At 41.7% G+C, this 23,197-nt stretch overlaps 1 protein-coding gene across 3 annotated transcripts in view; it reads left to right on the top strand.

Moving 5' to 3' along the window:
• The window catches only part of LOC120936862 (LIM domain containing preferred translocation partner in lipoma), a 428,104-nt gene extending 408,516 nt beyond the window's left edge, over window positions 1–19,588 (top strand). For all 3 annotated transcript variants that reach the window (XM_040349587.1, XM_040349584.1, XM_040349586.1), the window contains 2 exons: window positions 12,604–12,724; window positions 14,202–19,588. In XM_040349587.1, the coding sequence (XP_040205521.1) occupies window positions 12,604–12,724; window positions 14,202–14,330 (250 nt within the window). In that variant the 3' untranslated portion in view covers window positions 14,331–19,588. The remainder of the gene's footprint in view (window positions 1–12,603; window positions 12,725–14,201) is intronic.
• The last annotated feature ends 3,609 nt before the right edge of the window (window positions 19,589–23,197 follow it).

The following is a 23,197-nucleotide window of genomic DNA, read 5'->3' as shown; positions in this document are numbered from 1 at the left end:
ATGTATTTCCTAATATTTATAAGCCCTTACCACATCCTGAAGACTACTGTGGTATGACTGCAGTGCACCATTGCTTACATACATACAATTCTACAGGCATAAGGCTAATTAAAAATACAGCAAAGGATTTTTGAGGTTGTTAGTGCACATTACACCCCTCAATTACTACAAGAAATCAATACTGACATCTGTAACTTCAAATCTTGTTGGTTTGTCTTGTAGTTGTAGAAAAAAGTAATTAGATAGCTGTGACATAAATGGCTTCAGACTGCTGCTAAAAACTATCTTTCCAAACTGACATCACAGAGAAAGCTTTCTGTACACAAACCAGATCTATCGCACATATGTGTGGTGCACTGACGAGGATGAATCCTAATGAGCAGGACTTCTCAGTATGACTCCTCCATAGGATGCCTGTGAGGTTGCATTTGTGCCAAGTAATACATGTTTCCTGTACATCCAATTGTAAAAGCAGAGCAGCCACAGTTTGTCAGACCATAACATTTTCAAAATAGTTGTACAAAATTAGGTTCTAAATTAGTAAAAAAAAAAAAATGTTGATTTTCTGTAATCGGCAATGATGTAATACATTGTTGATAGACCCACCCACAACACACTGAAACCTTCTTTTGAAATATGCTAGTTTTGCCATACTGCTTTCTCATGTGCAAGTTTAATCAGTCTATACCTGTCATCTCTTTATACTGTATGTGTGTGTGTGTGTGTGTGTGTGTGTGTGTGTGTGTATATGCATGTATAGTTTATTATTTAGGACTTTCGATAGTGCCAACAGTTTGCACAGCGCTTTACAACATATGGGTAGACACTACAGTTACGATACAATTCGATACAGGAGGAATTGGAGGGTCCTGCTTGTTAGAGCTTACAATCTAGGAGATGCATATGAAATCTCTTTAACTCGTACATCTGGGTGAACAGGTAAGCCTGGACACTTAGTCTTTTTGCATAGAGATACCAGCCCATACACCAAATATACATATACTGTAACAATTTGGTACCGTTACTTGTTGGGTACAACTACCAGAATGACACACTCAAAGGCTTTACTTCAGTGGTCTCCAAACTGCAGCCCTTTGCTTGTCCTTATCTGGCCCTTGGGGCCCACTGCTACAAGACATTTTTTCTCCCACTGGACACTGAGTGAAGCATAAATCCTACCACCTATTATTGTGCACTTTCCCTCATTGATTCAAATGACGGGACATGATTCCTCTAGCTCATACCAAAGATCGTCACTTTTCCTCCCACTGATGCCAATGATGGGGCACTATTCCTTCCACTGATGCCAATGGTGGGCCACTATTCCTCTCACAGATACCAATAAGGGGGCGCTATTCCTCTTCCTATTTACCACAGGTGCTATTGTTTTAAGCCCATTGATCACCAAGCTTAAAGTGGTTGTAAACCTCAGACATGAAATATGAACAAAGCATACCCTTCTATAGTATGTTATTGCCTCAATTAAAAGCACTAAGCCCTGGTTCACACTGGGTACGATTTGAGATGCGATTTGACATGTCAAATCGCATCTCAAATCGGTGGCAATTGTCGGCAATGGCACTGTCCTAATCAGTGCGACGCCGCATCTGCGATTTCAAAAAGTAGTTCCTGTACTACTTTTTGCGATTTCGGGCCGCGATTTACATTAAATTGCGGCCGAAATCGCGGCAAAATCGCGGCCGCGATTTTCAATTCGCAGCAGTGTGAACCTAGGCTAAATGTAATTTCTGTTTTCTGCTCCATTCATCTGCTATCAGCATGAGTTGGCTCTAATGAGTTTTCCTGACCCCAAAAGAAAAATGGTGACGGGAGGGATCTCCAGCATACAGCTTGTGATTGACAGCCTCAGCTCAGTTCCTGGTTGCTTTGTGAAGGAGTGGGTGGGTGTCTCTTTTCTCCAATCAGCTCTCAGCCCTATCCTCACTGAGCTCTGCAGAGTGCAACTTCAGCTCTGTGCCTCCTTTTTTCTAGCCCTCAGCCAAGCATATAAATTACGGACTTTGAACAGATTTAGAGAAGAAAATACTTCAAACAAACAGGTACAATTTATGTAGAGGATTTGTTTCATCTGTTTATCACCCGAGGCCAGTAAATTCTCTGGGTATATGGAAGGTCTACAACCATTTTAAGGCATCGTTTTACTTCCACTAATGCTGGGGCATTTTCTACTCCCACTGGCCCCCCTGAAGTCTAAAGGACAGTAAACTGGCTCTTTGTTTCGAAAGTTTGGAGGCCCCTGCTGTACTTGATCAACTTATGTTCAAGTTCTGCCTGAACTGCAACCTGATCACACAAACCACGCCCCACTTTTACGCCCTCATCGTCAAGTATTTGCAAAGCTGTATGTTTAGCCAATCTGACAAAGCAAAGAGGAAGGAATATGTAGCTGCCTAAATCAACAAAGGGATTGACATTGGTTTATAATTGGGAGATAGGTTTGACGATGTTTGGAATTATTTTCATTTAGTGGAAATTCAATATAAAAGCATTGGCCACTCTCAATGGTGGAATATTGCATTTTAACAGCCAGGCTAATGTTTTCATTTATATATATATATATATATATATATATATATATATATATATATATATATATATATATATATATATATATATATATACTGTTAAACAATTAAGGAGACCAGCTGCTTCTGCTAGTTTAACACTTGAGCATTTTTTTTTCACAGGCAAGTGTTAGGTTTCTTGGATAAGTGAAATACATCTTTATTTGTGGCCAGGGAAATGAAAACTTTTTTTTTTCTCCCTAATCCACTTAATCCCTGGGTGGCGTGTTTAAATCCTGGGTAGCACGATAAGGATTTCCTAAGACTGACTTTCTTGCTTTGATCTCTCTTTTATTTAAATGTCCTGAAGCCCTGTAGTCTCAGGGGATGTGTTTTGAGTGTGTTGTTTTGTATGCTGCTGCCAGTAAAATATATATATTTTTGCATGGCTCACTAAATCATGCAAGCTTTATTGGAGTGTAATTGCCATTGCACTATGAACTTTTAGTGTCATGGTGAAGAAGCTATACTGGATATATCAGCCTAATTTGTACATGTTCACATAATAGGATCCCTGTATTCAAAAGGTTGTCAGTCGGCAATATATATATATAATGTTAATACAATTATGGAGCATGAAGCAGCATGAGAGTAGAATTGTGATCTTAAATTACTACTTCCCATGTGGTGACCATTTATTGTGCACCTAAAGAAGTGACTATTTTGGGATCAAAACACTTGTATAAAATAAACACTAAGGATAATTTGTGATTTAACTGAACATTTATCTGGACAGTTTTTTTTCTCACCAATATGGGGAAATTCCCGGTACAGTGTACTTGCAGCACAGAGGTTCTTGCAGGACCAGAACAAGGGTAGAGCAGTAGGGGCAGCTGCCCCAGGTGTAGTGTTTTCATGCATTTGTGGAAGGGGGAGGCATGGCTGTAACGTCTCACCAACTAATGGCACTGATGAACACAGATTTTGACCGATCATCGGAGGTGCAGCGGAAGTGAGTATTGGAAGACATCCTCTTCTGTGTTTACAGGAGGTATTTGCATTTCCCCAGCAGGATCAAGTGCTTGCCAGTCATGAAGAGAAGGAAGAGTACACTTCATGTGCTCTGACTTGCTTGGCCTCCCATCCTCCATACCATATTGCCTGTAAACCCTCCTTGTTTTCATCTGCTAAGCTGCCAGCACCAACACATTTATTATGATACTAGTAGCAAGGGAGTGGCAAACTGCACATTACAACTTTGTTGGGGTTGGACTGAGGCAGGTGATCACTAGGTGCCATTTAAGTGCACCAGAATTAGTCTTCCAGTGTGTATTGCACTGTGCAGGAAAGCTTAAGTGGACACTCTCCCTCAAACATTAAACTGCTTTACTCCTGCAGGTATTCAACTCTTCTGTTAAATACCTGTTCTCCCACACCACGTGCTATTATTTCTTCCGACAGCTTCTATGTCCAGTAGTGACATCCTAGCTGGCATGCAGAATGTTAGGATGTGGTGATGAAGCCAGTACTCACACACCCAAAAATGTGGAATATCTGCAGCAGCAAAGCAGTGGTGTTTCAAGGCATGGGCCACTGAAGGTTAAAAATAGATGCTGTTTTTTTTTTTTTTTACAGCTTTGCCACGTGATCTGTAGAGACGGGGTCACTTTAAGTTTTTAAATGTTTATTTTTAGCCACAGAAGTGGGTTATCTTTATCAGGCCTAAATCATCTACAACACTCTAGTCTGCAAAAAAGCTCACCATCTCCATAAAAAGTTAGATTTGCATTAGACTTGCTCATGGATTCACAAAGCACTTATGCCGACGTATCTGGATATACGCTGCGTAAGTGTAACTATGCGCCGTCATATCTGTGCGCCATGCCCACAGAACTAGATACGCCTGAAAACAGGCTTCTTCCGACCGACGTAACTTTCCTACGCCGGCGTATCTTGGGCGCATATTTACGATGGCTGCAAGTGGTACTCCCATTGATTTCCTATTCACCTATGCAAATGAGGGAGATAAGCTGATTCACGAACGTACTTGCGCCCAGCGCATAATATACGCGCTTTGCGTAAGTCCTACGTCCAGCGTAAAGTTATTCCCCATATAGGAGGCGCAAGTCATGCAAAGGTATGGACCAGGGAACACAGCCATCGTATTTTACGTCGTTTACGTAGTATGTGAATAGAGCTAGGCGTAAGTTACGTTCACGTCGTAGGCAGTGATTTCACGTATCTTAGGCAGTTGTTTCGAAGTGATTCTGAGCATGCGCACTGGGATGCGTCCACGGGACGGCGCATGTGCCGTACGTTATTCGTAACTTTGACGCTCAGTACTTAATTTACATGGGGTCACGCCTCAGCATGGCTCAGCCTCACTTCCACCTACGCTGGCTTACGCTGAGGAAACCCAGCGTATCTTTAACAGCGACTGGGGGCGAGTGCTTTCTGAATACTGTGCTTGCATCAGTGCGCTGCACTGGGGTAGCGTGTATTAGATACGCTACACCCGCATAAATACGCGCCGATGTATGTGAATCTGGGCCTATATGTACATAAATACACTGTTGGGTGTAGTCTTGGCAGGCCTACCATTCGTTGTGGTGCACAACACAGACCTTTTCTGTTGTATTTCAGGCTGCCCCAGTTCTTCCATATTTCTAGTTCACATTTTGTTATATGTTTTAAAATGTACATATGATATATACTGTTTACATATCATTTTTTCTCTGTCATATTTGGTAATCCTGTGTGCAACTGATACTGTGCAGTTGTCTGTTCATTGGGAGCCCTGCTTTCAGGTGGCATGAGAAACCGCACCTAGACAAAACTTGTCAGGATGCGTCATTTGAACAATGGGGAATGGTATTGACTGTGGATCGATTCACTGTTCACTCTGAGTAGCCAGAGGACCCTTGTGAAACGGGCGATGCATCTAGAGTCCCCAGGGGGGACCAGTCAGCATTAGCAAGGGAGTTAGATGATGCATGAAACAGATATAAAGTTACACAACACGTATCTAGGAAGCTGACCAACACCATGATGTGGAAATCTTTCTGGAACATTGCTCATTTTATGAGCTTTGTTGTATATTTTATATTGTCCATCACTTCATTCTGTGCCTGTTCCGCACCATCTCACTTTGTAACTTGCTATACATTTCCTATTTTATACTACCACATTCTGTACACTGTTCTGTACATATTGGGCTAGATCCACGTACAACGGCGCATTATTGCGCCGGGCGTGGCGTATCTAAGATACACTACGCCGCTGTAACTTACTTTGTTTTGTTTCCAATCCTCAACGAATTTGCGCCGTAAGTTACGGCGGCGTAGTGTATCTCTTGCGGCGTGAGGGCGCGGAATTCAAATGGATGTAATGGGGGCGTGTTTTATGTAAATACGTTGTGACCCGACGTAAACAACGTTTTTTTTTAACTGCGCATGGGGGTATCCCAGTGCGCATGCTCAAAATTTAACCGGAACAAGCCAATGCTTACGACGGTGACGTCATTCTACGCAAATTCCTATTCGCGAACGACTTGCGCAAACAACGTAAAAAATTCTAATTTTTACGCCACCATATAGCACCTTTAACTATACGCCGGAAAAAGACGAACGAAAACCACGTAAAAAAATGCGCCGGGCCGACGTACGTTCGTGGATCGCCGTAACTAGCTAATTTGCATACTCGACGAGGATTTCGACGGGAACGCCACCTAGCGGCCGCCGAATAAAATTTGCAGCTTAGATCCGACGGCGTACTCCTGTCGAATCGATCCCAGATGCCGTCGTATCTTGTTTTGTGGATACAAAACAAAGATACGACGCAGGAAATTTAAAATTACGCCGGCGTATCAGTAGATACGCCGGCGTAGTCCTTTTGTGGATCTGCCCCATTATGTCCTACGATGACCATTTTGCACAATTTTATATTCCATGCCAACCCATTTTGTACACGCTGCTGTACATTTTATATACCCCACAGCTCTATTCTGTATACTGCACATTTCATGTTCCACACTGACTAATTCTGTACTGTTGTACATTTTATATTCTACACCACTCCATTCTAAACAATGTGCTGTACCCACCCTCCACAGATCCATACTTCAGTATCAACTCAGCTCAATAAAACTTATTGGGATCCCAGCTGCAGAAGACAATTGCATGCGCACCAGAGGGAGGCTTTACAGTTTGTCATCTTCACCTTGGGCACTGGATAACCTTGTTCTGACCCATGTTAATTTTTATGTCCAATTTCGATTTAGTTTTACTCAGTTTTTTGACTCAAATGCTATTTTAGTTTTAGTTGTATTTTAGTCGACTAAAATCTAATGGGGTTAGTTAAATATTTAATGCATTATTTAAGCATTTCTCTAGAATTGCCAAACTCATTAAATACTCCTTGAATAAGGGACATACATTGATCCCTATGAGATTGCGGGTGTCAGCGGATGAACATCCGCTGACACCCAAACTCTCATCCGGGTCCGCAATCCTCCAATTCTGCAGATGGAGGAAAACCCTATTTTTCCATCCGTCATCGGATGGGGTGAACACGGACAGACAGTCCGTGTTCATCCGATCCCCCCATAGGGGAGAGTGGAGATCTGACAGGGGGATCCCTGCACAGTGTGCGGGGACCGCCCTGTCATCCGCCGGCTCAGCGGGGATCAATGGAGCGATCCCCGCTGAGCAAGCGGAGGTTCGCAGGCTGATCATCACGGATCCGTCCTGTGTGAAAGGGCCCTTAGAATCTAATAACATGTTATTATTTGTGGTATTAAGGGTTGAACACGAACTACAGACACAGATTTAGCCGTTGTGATATATAACATCTTTATAAATAAAAAGCAGGTTTAACCCCTTAGGCCGACCGTGCGCAAATTTACTTTCATGGCATGAAGGAGTTATACCGGGTGATGGCTGCAGCCATCACCATGGTACCATTTTTTAGAACGGGCGGTGGGCTCTTTAGCGATAACAACCAAATCGGCTGAAAGTGTATTTTTTCCTAAAACAAATGCATTTGAAAGACCTCTGCACAAATATCTTGTGACATAAAATATTGGAATGATAACCATTTTATTCCCTAGTTTCTCTGCTAAATATATATATATATATATATATATATATATATATATATATATATATAGGCGTGGCCTGGAGCAGCATGTGAGCGGACGTCTTTCTTAGCACCTCCGTGATCCCTCTGAACAATCCTGCGCAATCCTCCTATCCTGCCTTTCCAAAATCGGCTACAAACCTCACAGGTTCCTCGGGGAAGTCCCTGGGCTATTTTTTCAGGGAATCTGGTGGATGGGAAGACGAAAGGGCAGATGCACTTCTTCCCAACACCTGCTAATGCTTTGTCCTGGTTTGAGTCCCTGCAATAACCTGGCCATGTGTCTGACCGGGCACCTGACACTTGATTTGCTTTTATTTTTTCCCTTTCTTTTTTTTTTGTCCTGGGTTGCAATTTTTCATTCCACTCCACTGGAGTGTACCTGGGGCAGCAGCTTTTAGCTAAATGCTGTGTCAAGAGGATACAGATCACCACTGGAGGACTATGCTGCTACTGTTTGCTAAAAACACTTTTTTATTCATTTATTTTCTTTTGTTGAACACTGACTGTTCCAACTTAGTTCGCTGGCTTGTCTGTAACAGGCCATGTTCCTGGCATGTACATGCAGTTCGGAGTCGAGGCCAGCCCCTTGTTTTTGGGGTCTGGCAGGGGTTAAAACTGGGCTGTTGCCTATGCTACGTGTGTATTGGACTGTTGTTGTTTGGCTGTATGTTGGAATGAGTGTGGTGTGTATGTGTGTGGGTGTTTTTGGCCCTGGCTACACCATCACCTATACCTTGCCTAGGTTACTGTTGTTTCATAATCTGCTACTGTGTTCCTTCATTATTACTACTTTACCATGTCTAAGGTCAGGTGCATCTACTGGAATGTCTGGGGGTTAAACTCCAAATTTAAAAGGGCTTCGCTGTTTGACTTCCTTAAGGTGCACAATCCTCATCTATTATGCTTACAGGAAACGCACCTTATGGGATCAAAGGTGATGGCGTTGAAAAAATACTGGGTCATGCATGGATATCATTCCACCTATTCTAATTATGCAAGGGGGGTGTCCGTTCTGGTACATAAGGGCCTCCTCTTCTCCTGTGGCAGGGTGGTACTGGACTTTAAGGGTCGGTATATTTTTCTCCAATGCACGGTGCACGCCACGCCACTACTGTTGGCGGTTGTGTATGCTTCTTCCCCCCTGTCACGGCCGACATCTTTACAGACTTAAGTGTACAATTTTCCACCTTCCCAGTGATGGCTACTCTTATAGTGGGGGACTTCAACTCGGTGCTTGACCCTGATCTGGACCACCTGAGCCCCTCTAGTATGACTCTAAGTTTTGTCAGTGGTGTGCCTCCTTTGGTTATGTTGATCTCTCGAGACTCGGCCATTCTTTAGTCCGGGAATACACGTGTCAATCTCGAACGTACCATACTCTTTCCAGGCTGGATTATGCTCTGGGGACTCCTGACTTGGTCTCCAGTATACAGACAGTATCCCTCTTACCTCAGACGCTATCCGACCATTCTGCCCTATCAGTAGACATGCTATTGGGACATAGATCCTCCTTTCGGTTGTGGCGGGTCAGTCCTCTCTGGTTCTCCAACCTCTGACTTCCAGGAGCTGATCCGGCAAGATATGTCCCATGCCGGATCTGCCTCTTTTGGCCCCACGTGGGATGCCTTTAAGGCGTCTGTGCGGGGTTCGTACATTTCCAACATTGCCCAGCATCGAAAGTCCTCTCAGGCTACACTTCTGGCCTTGGAGTCCTCCCCGGAGAATGCCAGGGCCCAATATTCTGCGCTTCCCACCCCGGACTCCCATGGGGTCCTGGTGGGGGTGCACAGGGCTCTGGACCTTCATAGGGTGGAGGTGATGCGGAAACAGCAGTTGTATTTATCGGCCAAGTTGCATCAACACAGTGGCAAGAATGGTAAGATGTTGGCCTATCTCTCCCGCACGGATTATGTGGATAGGACTATACCACATGTTCGGTTGCCGGACGGCTCCGTCCCCTGCTTATAAACCAAACGTTTAAGTCCTTTTATGAGAACCTTTATACCTCCCCGTCCCCCCCCCCCCCCGGCCGAGCTTGAGACGCAGGGATTCTTTGAATCTCTCCAATTCCCTGTCCTGGAGGAATCGCACAATATGATCCTGGACAAACCCCTGACAGTGGAGGAGGTCACTGAGGCTATTCACTCACTCCCTCCCAATAAAGCCCCTGGTTTGGATGGCTTGCCCACACAGAGTGGTACAAAAACTATGTTGAGGAACTGTCACAGAAACTATACTCTTTGGGCAGGCACTGCAGGGGGGAGAGCTCCCCTCCTCCATGTGTGAGGCCCTGATAGTGGTGCTCCCTAAACCTGACAAAGATAAACTGTTGTGTGGGTCGTACCGTCCAATTTCACTATTGAATAGTGATGTGAAGGTGCTTGCAAAAATTCTAGCCTTAAAACTTCAAAAAGTAATTTTCCATCTTATTCACGGGGACCAGGCGGGGTTTATGCCTGGAAAGAGTATGTATGACAACATCCGACGACTTTACCTGCATATTCATAGGGCTGCTGCCAGAAAAAAAAAAGTGGCCTGGTGCTATATCTGGACGTGCTTAAGGCCTTTGATACTGTTGACTGGTCCTTTCTTTGGGAAACCATGCATCGTTTGGGCTTCAGCGCTCAATTTATTCGGTGGGTCCGTTTTACTTTATACCGACCCTAGGGCCAGGATAAGCACTAATAAAGAGATGTCTCTGATGTTTTTACTTTGCAGAGGGGAACCAGGCAGGGCTGCCCGCTCTCGCCGCTCCTGTTCGCTCTGACCATTGAGCCTCTGGCCCTGGCAGTGCGGCAGACGGCGACGGGTGGCATCTGTTATGGTTCCCTCTCCGAAAAGATTTCTCTCTACGTAGACGATGCCCTAATTTACTTGGACTGTTCGGATCAGTCCTTTGTTTCCCTAATGGGTGTAGTGGAGGAGTTTGGGAAGGTCTCCGGGTTACGGGGAGGTTGGGACAAATCGGTGCCATTCCCTATAGGCCCTACACTTGATTATACCTACCTCTCTACATCTAAATTGCCTGTTCAACCTACATTTAAGTATTTGGTAATACACATTAATGCGGACCTGTCTTCTTTTGAAAATCTTAATGTTCCCCTAATTATAACACAGATGGAGACCAGGCTGAGAACTTGGGCCTCTTTAGCGGTTAATCTAATAGGTTGTGTGAATATTTTCAAGATGATATACTTACCCACATTTTTATATGTTTTTTGGGCATCCCCAATTTTTTTGTTGGGGGAAAAAACTTAAAAAAAAAATTAACTCGCTCCTCTACACCTTTCTCTGGCAGGGGTCGAACCCACAAATTGCTCGGGCCTCTCTCCAGGCTGCTAAACTGGATGGAGGATTAGCCTGTCTTAATCTGAGACATTATTTTATAGTGTCTCAGTTTGTGTATGTCTATGTCTATGACTGGTTCCTGGAGGCCTCCCCGTCCTGTTCCACCGCTCTATTGACTGCTCTGGTGGGCTCCAGGGAGGCGCTGGTTGATGACCTGCACAGGTCTATACTCAGGCGCTGCTCCCGTAACTCCCCGATAAAGGTTAGCTGGTTGGCCTGGCGTGAGGGTAACGGGGTGCTCACGGATTCAGGTGGGGTGTCTCCCAGAACTCCCCTATGGCAAAATCACAACTTCTCTGAGCTCCTGGGTCACCCGGATTCTAGGTGGTGGACCCAATTAGGGGTCACACACGTTTCCCACCTCTTTGTCAACGATAAGTTTATTTCCTTTGAGGACCTAAAGGTACGGATAAATTCCTATACAAGTATCTATTATTACGTCGTGCAGCACGGGCACAATTCGAGGGTCTGACCCAGGAGCTCACTGATTCACCTCTGGAGGCTCTCATGTCTTACTCGGATATTAGAAAAACTGGTTACGACAGTTTATTCCCGCCTGCAGTTGGCTGGGGTTAAACCCTTCCAGATTGCTCAGCGGAAATGGGAGGTAGACATTCCGGGGCTGTCCGAGGAGGGGTGGGAGGAGGCCTCGGAGGTCTGTTTCCTCGATCTTATTGGGTCTAACGATCGGTATGTACAATTTAAATTTATACACCAGTTACATTATACTCCTGCCAGGCAGGCCCTCTTGGGAATAAATTCTATTGCTTCTTTTCCTAGGTGCGGTTCCACTGAGGCCGATTATATACATATGTTTTGGTCATGCCCAGCTTTATCAACGTATTGGAAGGACTTGTTTTCTTTTTTTAAGGACACCTTACATTTCCCCATTTCTCGTACACCGGAGGTTGGATTGCTGGGAGTGCTTAATGACTTTATATCTACAATTCATGCTCAAACTCTTATACGCACAGTTTTATTCTATGCTAGGAAATTGATTCTGTTACACTGGAAGAGTGCCTCCGCTCCGGATATCCAAATGTTGTACCGTATGGTGAATAAGGTTATACCCATCTTTAAATGTATATATAAGGGCAGGGCCTGTCCCAAAAAGTTTACCAAGATCTGGCAGCCCTGCCTTGATATTGCGGATTCCTTCTGGAAGGATACCCCGCTCTTTTAGCCATAGTTGGCTACAATCAGGGTGTGATTGGGCACAGCTGATCACATGGTAAAGAGCCTACGTCAGAGGCTCTTTACCGAGATCGGTAATGCAGTGTGTCAGACTGACACAACAATGATTGTCTCGCTGCGTGCCCCCCGCAGCTTATCCTGCTGGACGTCGTATGACATCCAGTCAGAATAACTTAACCACTTTGAGCACGTCATTCTGTTATATGGTGGGCGGGAAGGGGTTATGCAAACTGGTCTTGGTATTAGTGGGTGGGTGCTTAAAAGATTGTGGCATGGGCCATAGATTGTAAACTCTGCTGGACCAGGGACTGATTTTAATATTTTTATGTAGTTTGTAAAATGTTTATAAATGTTATGACTATAAAATTACTGTAATCTGTTTCTGCTTTGTCTGCAGGAAGTTTGCTCCAAGGTGTTCTGTGTGTAGAGAACCAATAATGCCTGCTCCTGGCCAGGAGGAGACTGTTCGTATTGTAGCTTTGGACCGTGATTTCCATGTGCAGTGTTACCGCTGTGAGGTATGTGCTGTTTGGGTGAAAGCCGCATACATTGGATATAACAAATTTAGCAGTATGCCTGTAATAAAGGTACGCTGAAGTCAAAATGTAGAAACCCTGAGATGCATGTAGGGAGCTGAGCTTCCATGCTTATAGTTTTTCATTAAGGCATTGCTGTACTGCACCACTTATTTTTTGTCTTTTAATCTGGTTATCCTGAAAGACACCTGCTTCAAATACTAGATCACCCACTCAAAGATGAACTCCAGGTTTACTGGACTTTAAATGGTTTTATTTCGACTAAGCTGGCACAAATTAACTACTTCTCTAACAGATGCGCCTGCTGTTAACACTGTATAAACTGCATGTAGCATCAGCCTCTTCCTGGAGATGCGGGTAAATGATGTCAGTCTCCATCTCCGCCAATCAGAGGATTTTTTTTTTTTTTTTACAGTATACAAGGTTTCCTATGATTGGCAGAGCAGCGCTCAGCACGACTCAATTTTGTCCCGGGAAAGGGACGGCTGTCACTGTCCTTCCCACTGCCGGTAAACAGCGATCCTAGGGGGCGCATCTGTTAAGGAAATAGTTTGATTAGGCCAGCTTGGTACAAACTATTTAAAGTTGTAGTAAACCTGGAGTTAGGCTTTAAAGCTTCCTGTTTGGTCTTCTGTATGGGAGAGCCAGCAAGAAGAAATGCCAGTGCTTGAAAGCTTTTCACTGCTCTCAATAAGATTTGTTAGATCTGTTTGAGTGAAATACCTGTTGATTCTGCCAGAAGCAAGCTTGTAACTTCCTGTAGTGAGCTTGACAACACTTTGCCTATGTTGTGTTGAAATCCAGAGGAGTGTTTTCAGCCTTGCTAAGGTTATCTCTGTGAACTACAGTACACGTCCCCTGTGTTATGGAGTACGTATTTCCTATCCTAGGATTTCACTATTGTTTCTCTATAGATACCGTATATATACATAGCATATTTTTAGGGTTGTCCTCCTAGGACAGAAAGTGTGCTACTGGCAGGATCGTCGGCTGAAAATTAAGGGGGGAAAAGGCTGAAGTAAATGAATACAGCCAACACATCTAGGGCCTCTTTCACACAGTCAAATTGGCTGTGGTGCAGCAAGTGTGTTGCAAAAAACTGGTCCCAGACCCCTGGTGTGTGCAGATAGCAACAGCCTGGGAAGCCTGTAAAAAAAAACATTTGTCAGCTGCCTTAAATGCAAGTTTCTTGGAACTTCCCGGCCATGTCTGTCCGCATACACCTAAATTCCTGGGCAGTTTTTTGCTACATACTTGCTGCACCAAGGCTAATTTGGCCATGTGAATGAGCCCCAAAGACTGATAAGCTAAAATATAGTATACTTTTGTTATAGGATTTAGATGCACCTTAGGGAAAACTGTGATTTTAGCAAAGATTTTGTTTACTGCACATTTGTAATACTTAGCTGAGTTCTTTAATTTATTTGAATGAATTCTTTAATGTTATTTTATTTTTTAGGACTGTGGAAGTCTTCTGTCTGAAGGGGAAAATCAAGGCTGCTACCCATTGGATGGACACATCCTCTGCAAGTCCTGCAACTCTGCACGTATCCAAGCTCTCACTGCCAAGTCCAGCACCGACCTGTGAATGAATAGCACCTCATCCTTAACACTTTAGCTCCTATCATGCCAATCAGCTTTTGCCTCCATTGGTCAGAGGGATTTCCAGAACAGACCTATGTAGGATGCCTCATTTCATAGGCAATTTGAAAGGGAGTTATCACATTTCTAGTTATTCCACTCACTTTAATTTTAAAGCACTACATATTTTATTCTTCGTTGTTTCTTTTTTCTTACAGCTGCAGAAGGAAAGTGTAATTCAGCGTGTGATTTTATATATATATATATATATATATATATATATATATATATATATATATATATATATATATATATATATAATCTCACAGTATGGTGATTGAACATTAGCAAACTTTAGTAAAATATATAGACGCCAGAAATAGATAGTCGTTTTTTGGATAAGATCACCTTGAAGATCTTTACAAACCATGCCAAGTTATATGTTTGAAATTACCTGTAGCGCTGTATTGCTCTGAGATTGGCTGGCATGAGCAGTACATAACCGCTCTGCATGCAGCAGTATTCACATATCCTGTGCCTGTATTATGAGCACATCCACTGTTAAAGGGAGGGAGCGTTTTTCTTCGCAAGCTCCGCTGTTTCTTGCTCTTTTGTTTGTTTTCTTTCTTTAGCTTTGCTTTTCTATATAATGCATATTTTGGCTGCTGCTGGTGATGGTGTTTTCTGTTTGTAATTGGATACATTTAAATATTCTTTATCAGTGGTACGTGGTCATAATTATGCAAGTACAGACCCGCACCTATTCACAGCAAACAGCAGTTTGTCACAGCATTTAGAGATTGTTTTTTTTTTTTTTATTATTGGAACTTGCGCTGTCATCCAGTGATGTACAAACTAACACAGTGCCTTAAAAATTACATAGTTAGCATATCACAATATGAGGCTGGGTGCCAGGCAAGTATGTCGTATATATAGGAAGAAATTCTAATGATTGCAGCTGATGGAGTTGTTATAGGGTCAAAATGCAGTGCATTGCTGAGCCCAATGCTGTAGATGATCGTTAGTATTTAACTTTTAGCTAGATGTTGCTACATGGTTCTTAAGGGCTTTAGTCATTCGCTTGATCCCTGACCCTTTAGCCCTTTTGACTTCCTATCATAACCAAAAGGAAGTTGATTGCCTTTGAACTGTAGGTTACATGGACATGTTATTTCGTCATTCCTTCTCTCTCGTTCCAGCAGGGATTCATGTTATAAATTATGACATGCTCCTAAAAACAGACCATAAATCGCAAGTGTCTGTGGCCACTTTGCCTTATCAAACTGTGTTTTTTTTAGACTTGGGAGATTTATAGTTTATTGTAAGCTTCATGTAAGCTCCAGTAACAATGGATTATGGTTAGGCGAGCTGCAGGTTTGTATCCTTATAAAGAGAAGTATAATATATACTGTATATTTTTTTTTCTATTAGAACTTGCTTTAAAAATGGATATTTGTATATTATACTTTATCAATCACATGTTATTTAGAAAAAAGTAGGGTATGCCAATATAACGTAATAATCTGTTTTTCTAAAAAAAAATAATCATTCAACTGGGTTTTCTATAATATGGTCTAATGCAAATATGACAATGCCTGTTTAACAAAGAATTATTGCCAAATTGCTTGGCTGCCAAGCTGATCTAATGTTTTTGAACTTTTGAATCTCTGAAACAAGTAAAAGTTATGTATTTTACCCCCTCCCACTGGCATCCCTTTAAATAGTCCGGAACACCCAGGTGACAGGAAAGATCAGCAATTATGTGACCACTGTCACGGTGGTCACATGATTGTAAGCCTATCCTGCTCGCTACCTATCTGCAGCCTGGACTGAGAGCTGTCTGTGACAGCTCGAAAGCCCGCCCCTTTTGCCGGCATACATATGTGGTGGGGAACGTAAAGGGGTTCATTTGTACTTTCTTTTTGTCCCCAGGTCAGTGACTCAGAAGGTTTTACAATCAAATTACTTGTTGTATTGCCACTGCATTTTAGTAAGGAGCTCAGCAATTGCAACCACCATATTTTTCTCAGCACATTTCCTTTAAAGTAGAAACCCTTGTGCAAAATTATTCCTGAAGTTGGGCAGTGCTTTGACTGCCTGCTGGGTCTTAATGGCTGGTGAAGGTGCCAGAGCAGCTATACCGCTTTTATTGAAGGCATAACAACTGCTGCACATTGAGAGCTGACCTTTCAACATCATTAACCAAAGTAGATTTCCAGAACTACAAAACTATATTGTTTTTCTTTAGCCCACATGCTCAATGCCAAGTTAAAAGGGGGATTCAAGGGTTTAAAAACCTTATGCTGTTATTTAAACATCATTACTATAAAACTGTATTCACTGCCCATATATAAAAGGTGCCATACTACACTTACAATAATTTAGACCATTTTAATTGGTAGCACAACACTAAACAGTACCTGCACAATTAGACTGCTGTGTAGCCATGAGACCTCCTAATCGAGTTTGGGTGTCCTTTCTTGATAAGAGGGGTCCTGTAGGCTAGGTTCATTTCAGCTTTGAGGCTGCACTTATACATTTGAGTGTTGATGTTCAACTGAAAATCAAAGGCAGATTTTTAGTTAGTACAATAAACCACATTTAGAAAAATATGGTATATAAATGCGTCAGAGTAGACTGCAATAGATCAATCTGGCTTATTAATTAAAACTAAACTCAAAATGCGGGACATCGTCTATAATCTGTATTGGTACTGGTGTGAATTGTTTTACTGCTGATATCTGCAGTTTTACTCCTTGTTCTGTTTACAGAATACGACCACATAATAAATGGACAGGTTAAAATTACCTAGTACACGTTTGAAAGTCCTTTTGTAATATATACCATTATATAAAAATGTAGACTACAGATCCAGGTTCTTGGTCTCCACTCGGAAAAAAAATTCATGTTCTCATCTTCTTACTGAAAATGACATGCATAATAATTAAGTTAGCATTATTTTCTACATGGTAACAACATTTAAATAATTTAACTCTATCAATCTGGTAGCTGTGTGATTATATACAGTAATATGTCTCAATACCAGATGTGCATATAGGTATTAGAATCATTTTAGTCATTACTAAATGTGAGCATTCGCTCTCATATATGTTTTATGGTCTTCAGAAAGTGAGTAACATTTCATATACTGTATCTTTAGTGCTTCACTTTTTTAACAACGTATTGTGTACCAGGAATGTGAAAATTTGGTACTATATAACTGCTATACTAGAGCCATCATTTGTATGTATCAATATACACTCTTTGAAACTCATTGTCAACTTTATATCACAGCAACACTGAACACTATACCACCATCCAGTATTACATTTCTGCAACATTTCTGTGAAACACTGATATTTGTATTTCGTAGCTGAGAATTGCTTGCAAACATTTCCCGATTTGGGAAGTCATTTTCTTTGAGGCTGAGATAGGACCCATTGCACTAATGAGAAGGTTGTATGTGTGTAGAATTCATCTTTATACTCTGCTGCTGTGCATTGGAAATTTAGAGGTGATCCTTCAAGGGTTACAGGCCTGGGTACAGTTGAGAAATCTAAAATGTTACCTCTGGGAAGAGCCAATATTCAGATCTGCTTTAAAGTCCAGTAAATATTTTACATGAATTGTATTTGGCACTTTTAAACTGTTCCATTGTGTAGTTTATTAAGTACATATGTCTGTATGTGTACATTTACTGTCAGCAACCATGTATAGTCTAGATTTATTTTGCTGTAAGTTTCAGATAGAATTGCAATTAGAAACATCACTGTAATATTACACTAGGTTGCTTTGACCAGCAGCAACCTATGCTTGTATTCTGGCAGTTAGGTTCACTTCCAATAAATGCATACTGGTATCTGAGCGTTCCCCATGTAATGAAATTATTATCCTATCTTCAGGTCAGGCATCACTAGAATAAATGAGAAACTGGTAAATGGCGTCATTTCAGTATATACTTAAAAATGTCATGAGCTAGTGCAGCACCCAAGTAACCTATCCAGCCAATTATTTTATTAGTGCCATTTATATTTCCCTATTTGTACACTAGGGGACACTGGGTAAATTAATTCAGGTACAGTGGGATTATGCTTCTGCCTTCAGTAGAAGAGAAGTCTTATCTCCTCAGAGAGATGTAAACTCTACTTTTTAGGAAGATTTCTTTTTTTTTTTTTTTTTCTAGGAAGATTTCTTTTTTTTTTTTTCTAGGAAGTTTCCTCAAGTGTTCCTCACTTGATCAGTTTACACTTTGATACAAATTGGGTATGACAGAAAATCTGGTCACACACGGACCACAGCTACATATTTACATAGTGATTGAATAAAAAATTTCTATTGCTTCAGTATAATCCATAACTTCTTTGGTGTCACACTTCCAGATCTGGACATGTACGTCGAAGTTTGTGTTGGGTTGGGTGACCTAATGTACTGCAGTCTGAAGATTCTATTTCATTTCCATGTCTATTTCATTTCATTACAACTTCTATGCTGTGCAGCCAATAGGAGGCAGCTTTCGATCTCTCTTTTCTGCTCAGTGGACTGTGAATCAGCAGTGTATTTATGCTGATTTATATTCAAGTGCATAGTCAAACGATATAGTAAACTGAAAGAGGTTGTATCTGCCTGGCTGTGTAATGTGATAATGTTGTGTGAATCATAAAGGTGGTTAAACAGAACTACAAATTCTTTGCCAGGTAAAATAATTCACATTTCAACTGTCGGTTTTGTGGTCTGTATGGTGTTCAATTGTATGTATTGACACAGGCCACGAAAGGCCTTCAGTTCTATGTGACAACAGATTTGAGCCAGAGAATCAGTTTGTCTATTGCAAAATACCAAGATCATCCTAACAATAAAGATACAAAAAATGAGTACTTGCACAGTGCAAACCTTACAGTAGAGAGATTAACCCAAAGAAAAATCTAACACCAAAGATAAAGGAAAACTACTCTTGCCATTTGTTATATTTGCACATCTCGTGATAAACTTGGCATTTGAACATCATCATAGGAAATAGACTTGAAATGTTACTATTTTTGGTATTCTACATTTTTGGCACCCTTTTATAAGATGGCTGGACAACAAGAAAGTATGGAATTACCTAAGACTTGTTATACATTAGTATCATAATCAATGGAATTGTGATTACAATTTATTCTACCCTGTTCTAATCTGATTTTTTTAAAGATTTTTTTGTACTGTACTTAGGAAGTTTTTTTCTGATAATATACACGCTTCACAATAAAGTTTCTATTTGCATTAAAATGTTTTGTGTGTTCGTGGATAATCCGAATGTAAGAAAGATATATGCATATCTTACTTTAACCGCACAAGCAACTGAAGTACCACTATACATTCTGGTCAAGTATAGAGCAAGAATTCCAGGTAATATAACATGTTCAAACAATTCAAAGGTACGCAGACTTGTGACTAAGGCAGAGGCCATACATGGCTAATTTTCTTTTGATCAGCCGGCGGCACTAATCAAGCAAAAAAATTTCCAACAGGCAGTACTTTGATTTCTGTATAACCAGTCTGTCTCTGGTGAACCAGCTTAATTTTGATCCATCTATGGCCAGCTTAAACCTGGCCATACACTAGTTGGTTTGCAGACAAACATTCGTGCGAATATTCACATAAACGGTCGTATAAAAATTAGTATAAAAATTCTTGTCAGTATATTCGATTACTTGACAAATGTAATTCAAAATCACTTCAAAAAAGTTTGTTTTTAACATTCGATTTTGGAGTTGACTTTTTTGAACAGAAACCACATTCACTGTTACAAGTTTATAAAAATAACTTACATGGTATACTAACCTGCTCTGTTGCAGTGGTTTTGAACAGAGCAGCACAGAGTGCCCCCACAGCAATCGGTTTGCTATGGGGGCACTTGAGCCAAGCCGCAACTCTGTGCATCCATTCAGACACGGAGCTGCGACTCGGCCCTGCCCCCTCTCTCTCTCCTCATTGGCTCACTCTGTCTCAGCCAATCAGGAGAGGGAGAGTGCCGGACAACCGAGTCTATTGTACAACTTCGCTAGATCAAGATGGGTTCAGGTAAGTATGCAATGGTCTACTGCACACAGAAGGTTTTTTATCTTTATGCATAGAATGCATGAAGATAAAAATAAACTTCTGCCTTTACAACCACTTTAAATTAAACTGCATCAAGATAGAAGTTGAATTTCACACCACTTGTTTGGCTTTGCCCCACCAAACATCCTTTTTCTTGACCATATTAGATTGGACATTGATGAAGGGGCTTTCCCCGAAAATTTGTATGTTACACATATTATATATACCGTATATATTATACAGGAATATAAAATTGTAAGTGACCATCGGATTATATTATCATACAACATCATCTCCTGCGCTTTCTGTTGGGGTACCTCAGGGGTCCATCCTTGGGCCCCTTTAATTCTCTCTATACCTCTTCCCTGGGCCAGTTGATAACCTTTTGTGACTTTCAATACCACCTCTATGCTGACGACACCCAGATCTATCAAGTCCTCAACTCACCCCCTCAATCTCCTCACGTATCACAAACCTTACTAAGAGACATATGTTGTATGGATGTCACACCACTTCCTCAAACTCAATTTTTCTAAAACTGGGCTTGAGATAAACGGCACAACCATTGGTCTTTCCACCAGGGTGCTAAGTGTAATCCTAGACTCTGACCTCTCCTTCAGCCCCCACATCCAATCACTGGCTAAATCTTGCCGCCCTAACCTCCACAACATTTCCCCAATTCACCTCTTCTCAACAACACTGCAAAACAACGTATTGACTCATTGGTTAGTTCCCACCTTGACTACTGTAACTCCCTTATCACTGGTCTACCTTTATACAGGCTACCCCCCTTCAGTCTATTAAAAATGCTGCTGCTAGGCTAATACATCTTATTAACCAAACTGTGACTGCTGCCCTCTCTAATTCGGAATACTAGCCACAACATACAAGGCCATCCACACCATCACTACATCACCAACCTCATCTGCAGTTATTGCCCAAATTGTCCTCTCCGTTCCTCCCAGGACCCCCCTGCTCTCTAGCTCCTTTGTTACCTCCTCCCATGCAGGCATCCAGGAATTCTCCAGAGCTTCTCCCTGCCCCAGTTTGTCCGGTCAGCTCCTACCCTGTCCATCTTTAGGTAATCCTTGAAAACTCACTTATTCAGGGAAGCCTACCCCACCTCCACCTAAGAACTGTACTTTAGTCACCTCCATCAAATCATTTCCTGCAGCTATTGCCTTTTATACCACCACCCCCTCCCTTTAGATTGTAAGTGCCATTAGCAGGACTCTCCTTCTTCTGTATTGTAATTGTGCTGTCCCCATTATATTGCAAAGCACTGCGCAAACTGTTGGTGCTATACAAATCCTGTATTAATAAAAATGAATACAATTAATATTGCAACATACAGGATACATAATATAAAGGCAAAATAATAAATGTTCATGAATATGCTTCATATAACACAGCAGTCCTGTCGCACCAGGTAGGTTACTGCAGTAGGTTGCTTTGTAAGGACTTGTTCACACCATGTTCATTGAGCTACATATGTCTGCCATACCACTGCACATGTATGGTGTGAACAGACCACATAGAAAACAATTTTGTGACATGGTGTGAACAACCCCTAATACAAAATATCATTGTATCTTGAATGATTTCACAGTAGTACTGCTTATCCTTGTCTCAGATTCTAAAGGGGGTTAAGTACTGGTATGGTAAGTATCCAGCTTCAGGGGGTCAAAGGTTGGACAGACTCCACTAGCTCAGAGGGAGATTGCTCCAGTCATCCCCGCTGAGCTCACTGTGCTGAGACAGACCTGTCAGAGCCCTGCTGTCACCTATGGGGAGATCGGATGAAAACAGACAGCCTGTCCATTCCACTGGTTGGATGGCGAACGCCATCTTTCTGTTTTGAGCAGATCGGATGCCAGGCGGGTGTCGCGAACACATATCCGCTGACATCTGCCTGCCCATAGAAGTCAATGGGTGGCTCGCTCGGATCCACCTGAAAAACAGATGGGCGAATCCGAGCAGGCCGATTGTGTGAAAAGATTTGTGTACCCCAAAAATGGGGTGTGTTTCCTCGGTGGGACTTTTAGATTGGGAGACTGGTTATAAATAAAGTGAAAAATTGATTGATAGACAGTTATATTGTCAAAAAAGTATCAAATTGTATTCAGTGTTATTGATGAACAACACATCAAGGCCAGAGTTACAAAATGTAGTAAAAGCATCCAAATGACAAAGAGAGAGGACATGCAAATCCGGACATACAAAAATCAAAAAACTTTTAAACATCAAAAATGATTGTGTGAAAAGGGCCTAAGGATTATGGGGCATGAGTATTTTTTTCACATTTGTTTTATCTAATGTAGAAAGTCCCATTCCAAGATAAACTGCAATAAACTTCTGACAATATAAACCAACACACTGCAGAATGTTAGCCCTAGGTTCTAACACTTAATGTAACATGCAGAAAGATGGACAATACAAGTGAAAACTCAAAAAATTTGAATATCGTGCAAAAGTTTATTTATTTAATTAATGCAACTTAAAAGGCGATACTAATATGAGAGGACTCATTAAATGCAAAGCAAGATGGCTCAAGCCGTGATTTGTCATAATTGTGGTGTTTATGGCTTACAGCTCACGAAAAACCCCAAATCAACAATCTCAGAAAATGAGAATATTGTGAAAAGGTGCAATATTCTAGGCTCAAAGTGTCTCACTCTAATCTAATTAAGCCATAAAACCTGCAAAGGGTTCCTGAGCCTTTAAATGGTCTCTTGGTCTGGTTCGGTAGGAATCAAAATCATGGCAAAGACTGCTGACCTGACAGTTGTGCAGTCA

This window comes from Rana temporaria, chromosome 4 (assembly GCF_905171775.1).
Source record: "Rana temporaria chromosome 4, aRanTem1.1, whole genome shotgun sequence".
NCBI classification, from domain to species: Eukaryota; Metazoa; Chordata; class Amphibia; order Anura; family Ranidae; genus Rana; species Rana temporaria.
The sequence above is the reverse complement of the archived record's forward strand: the minus strand, read 5'-3'. Positions and strand labels throughout refer to the sequence as shown.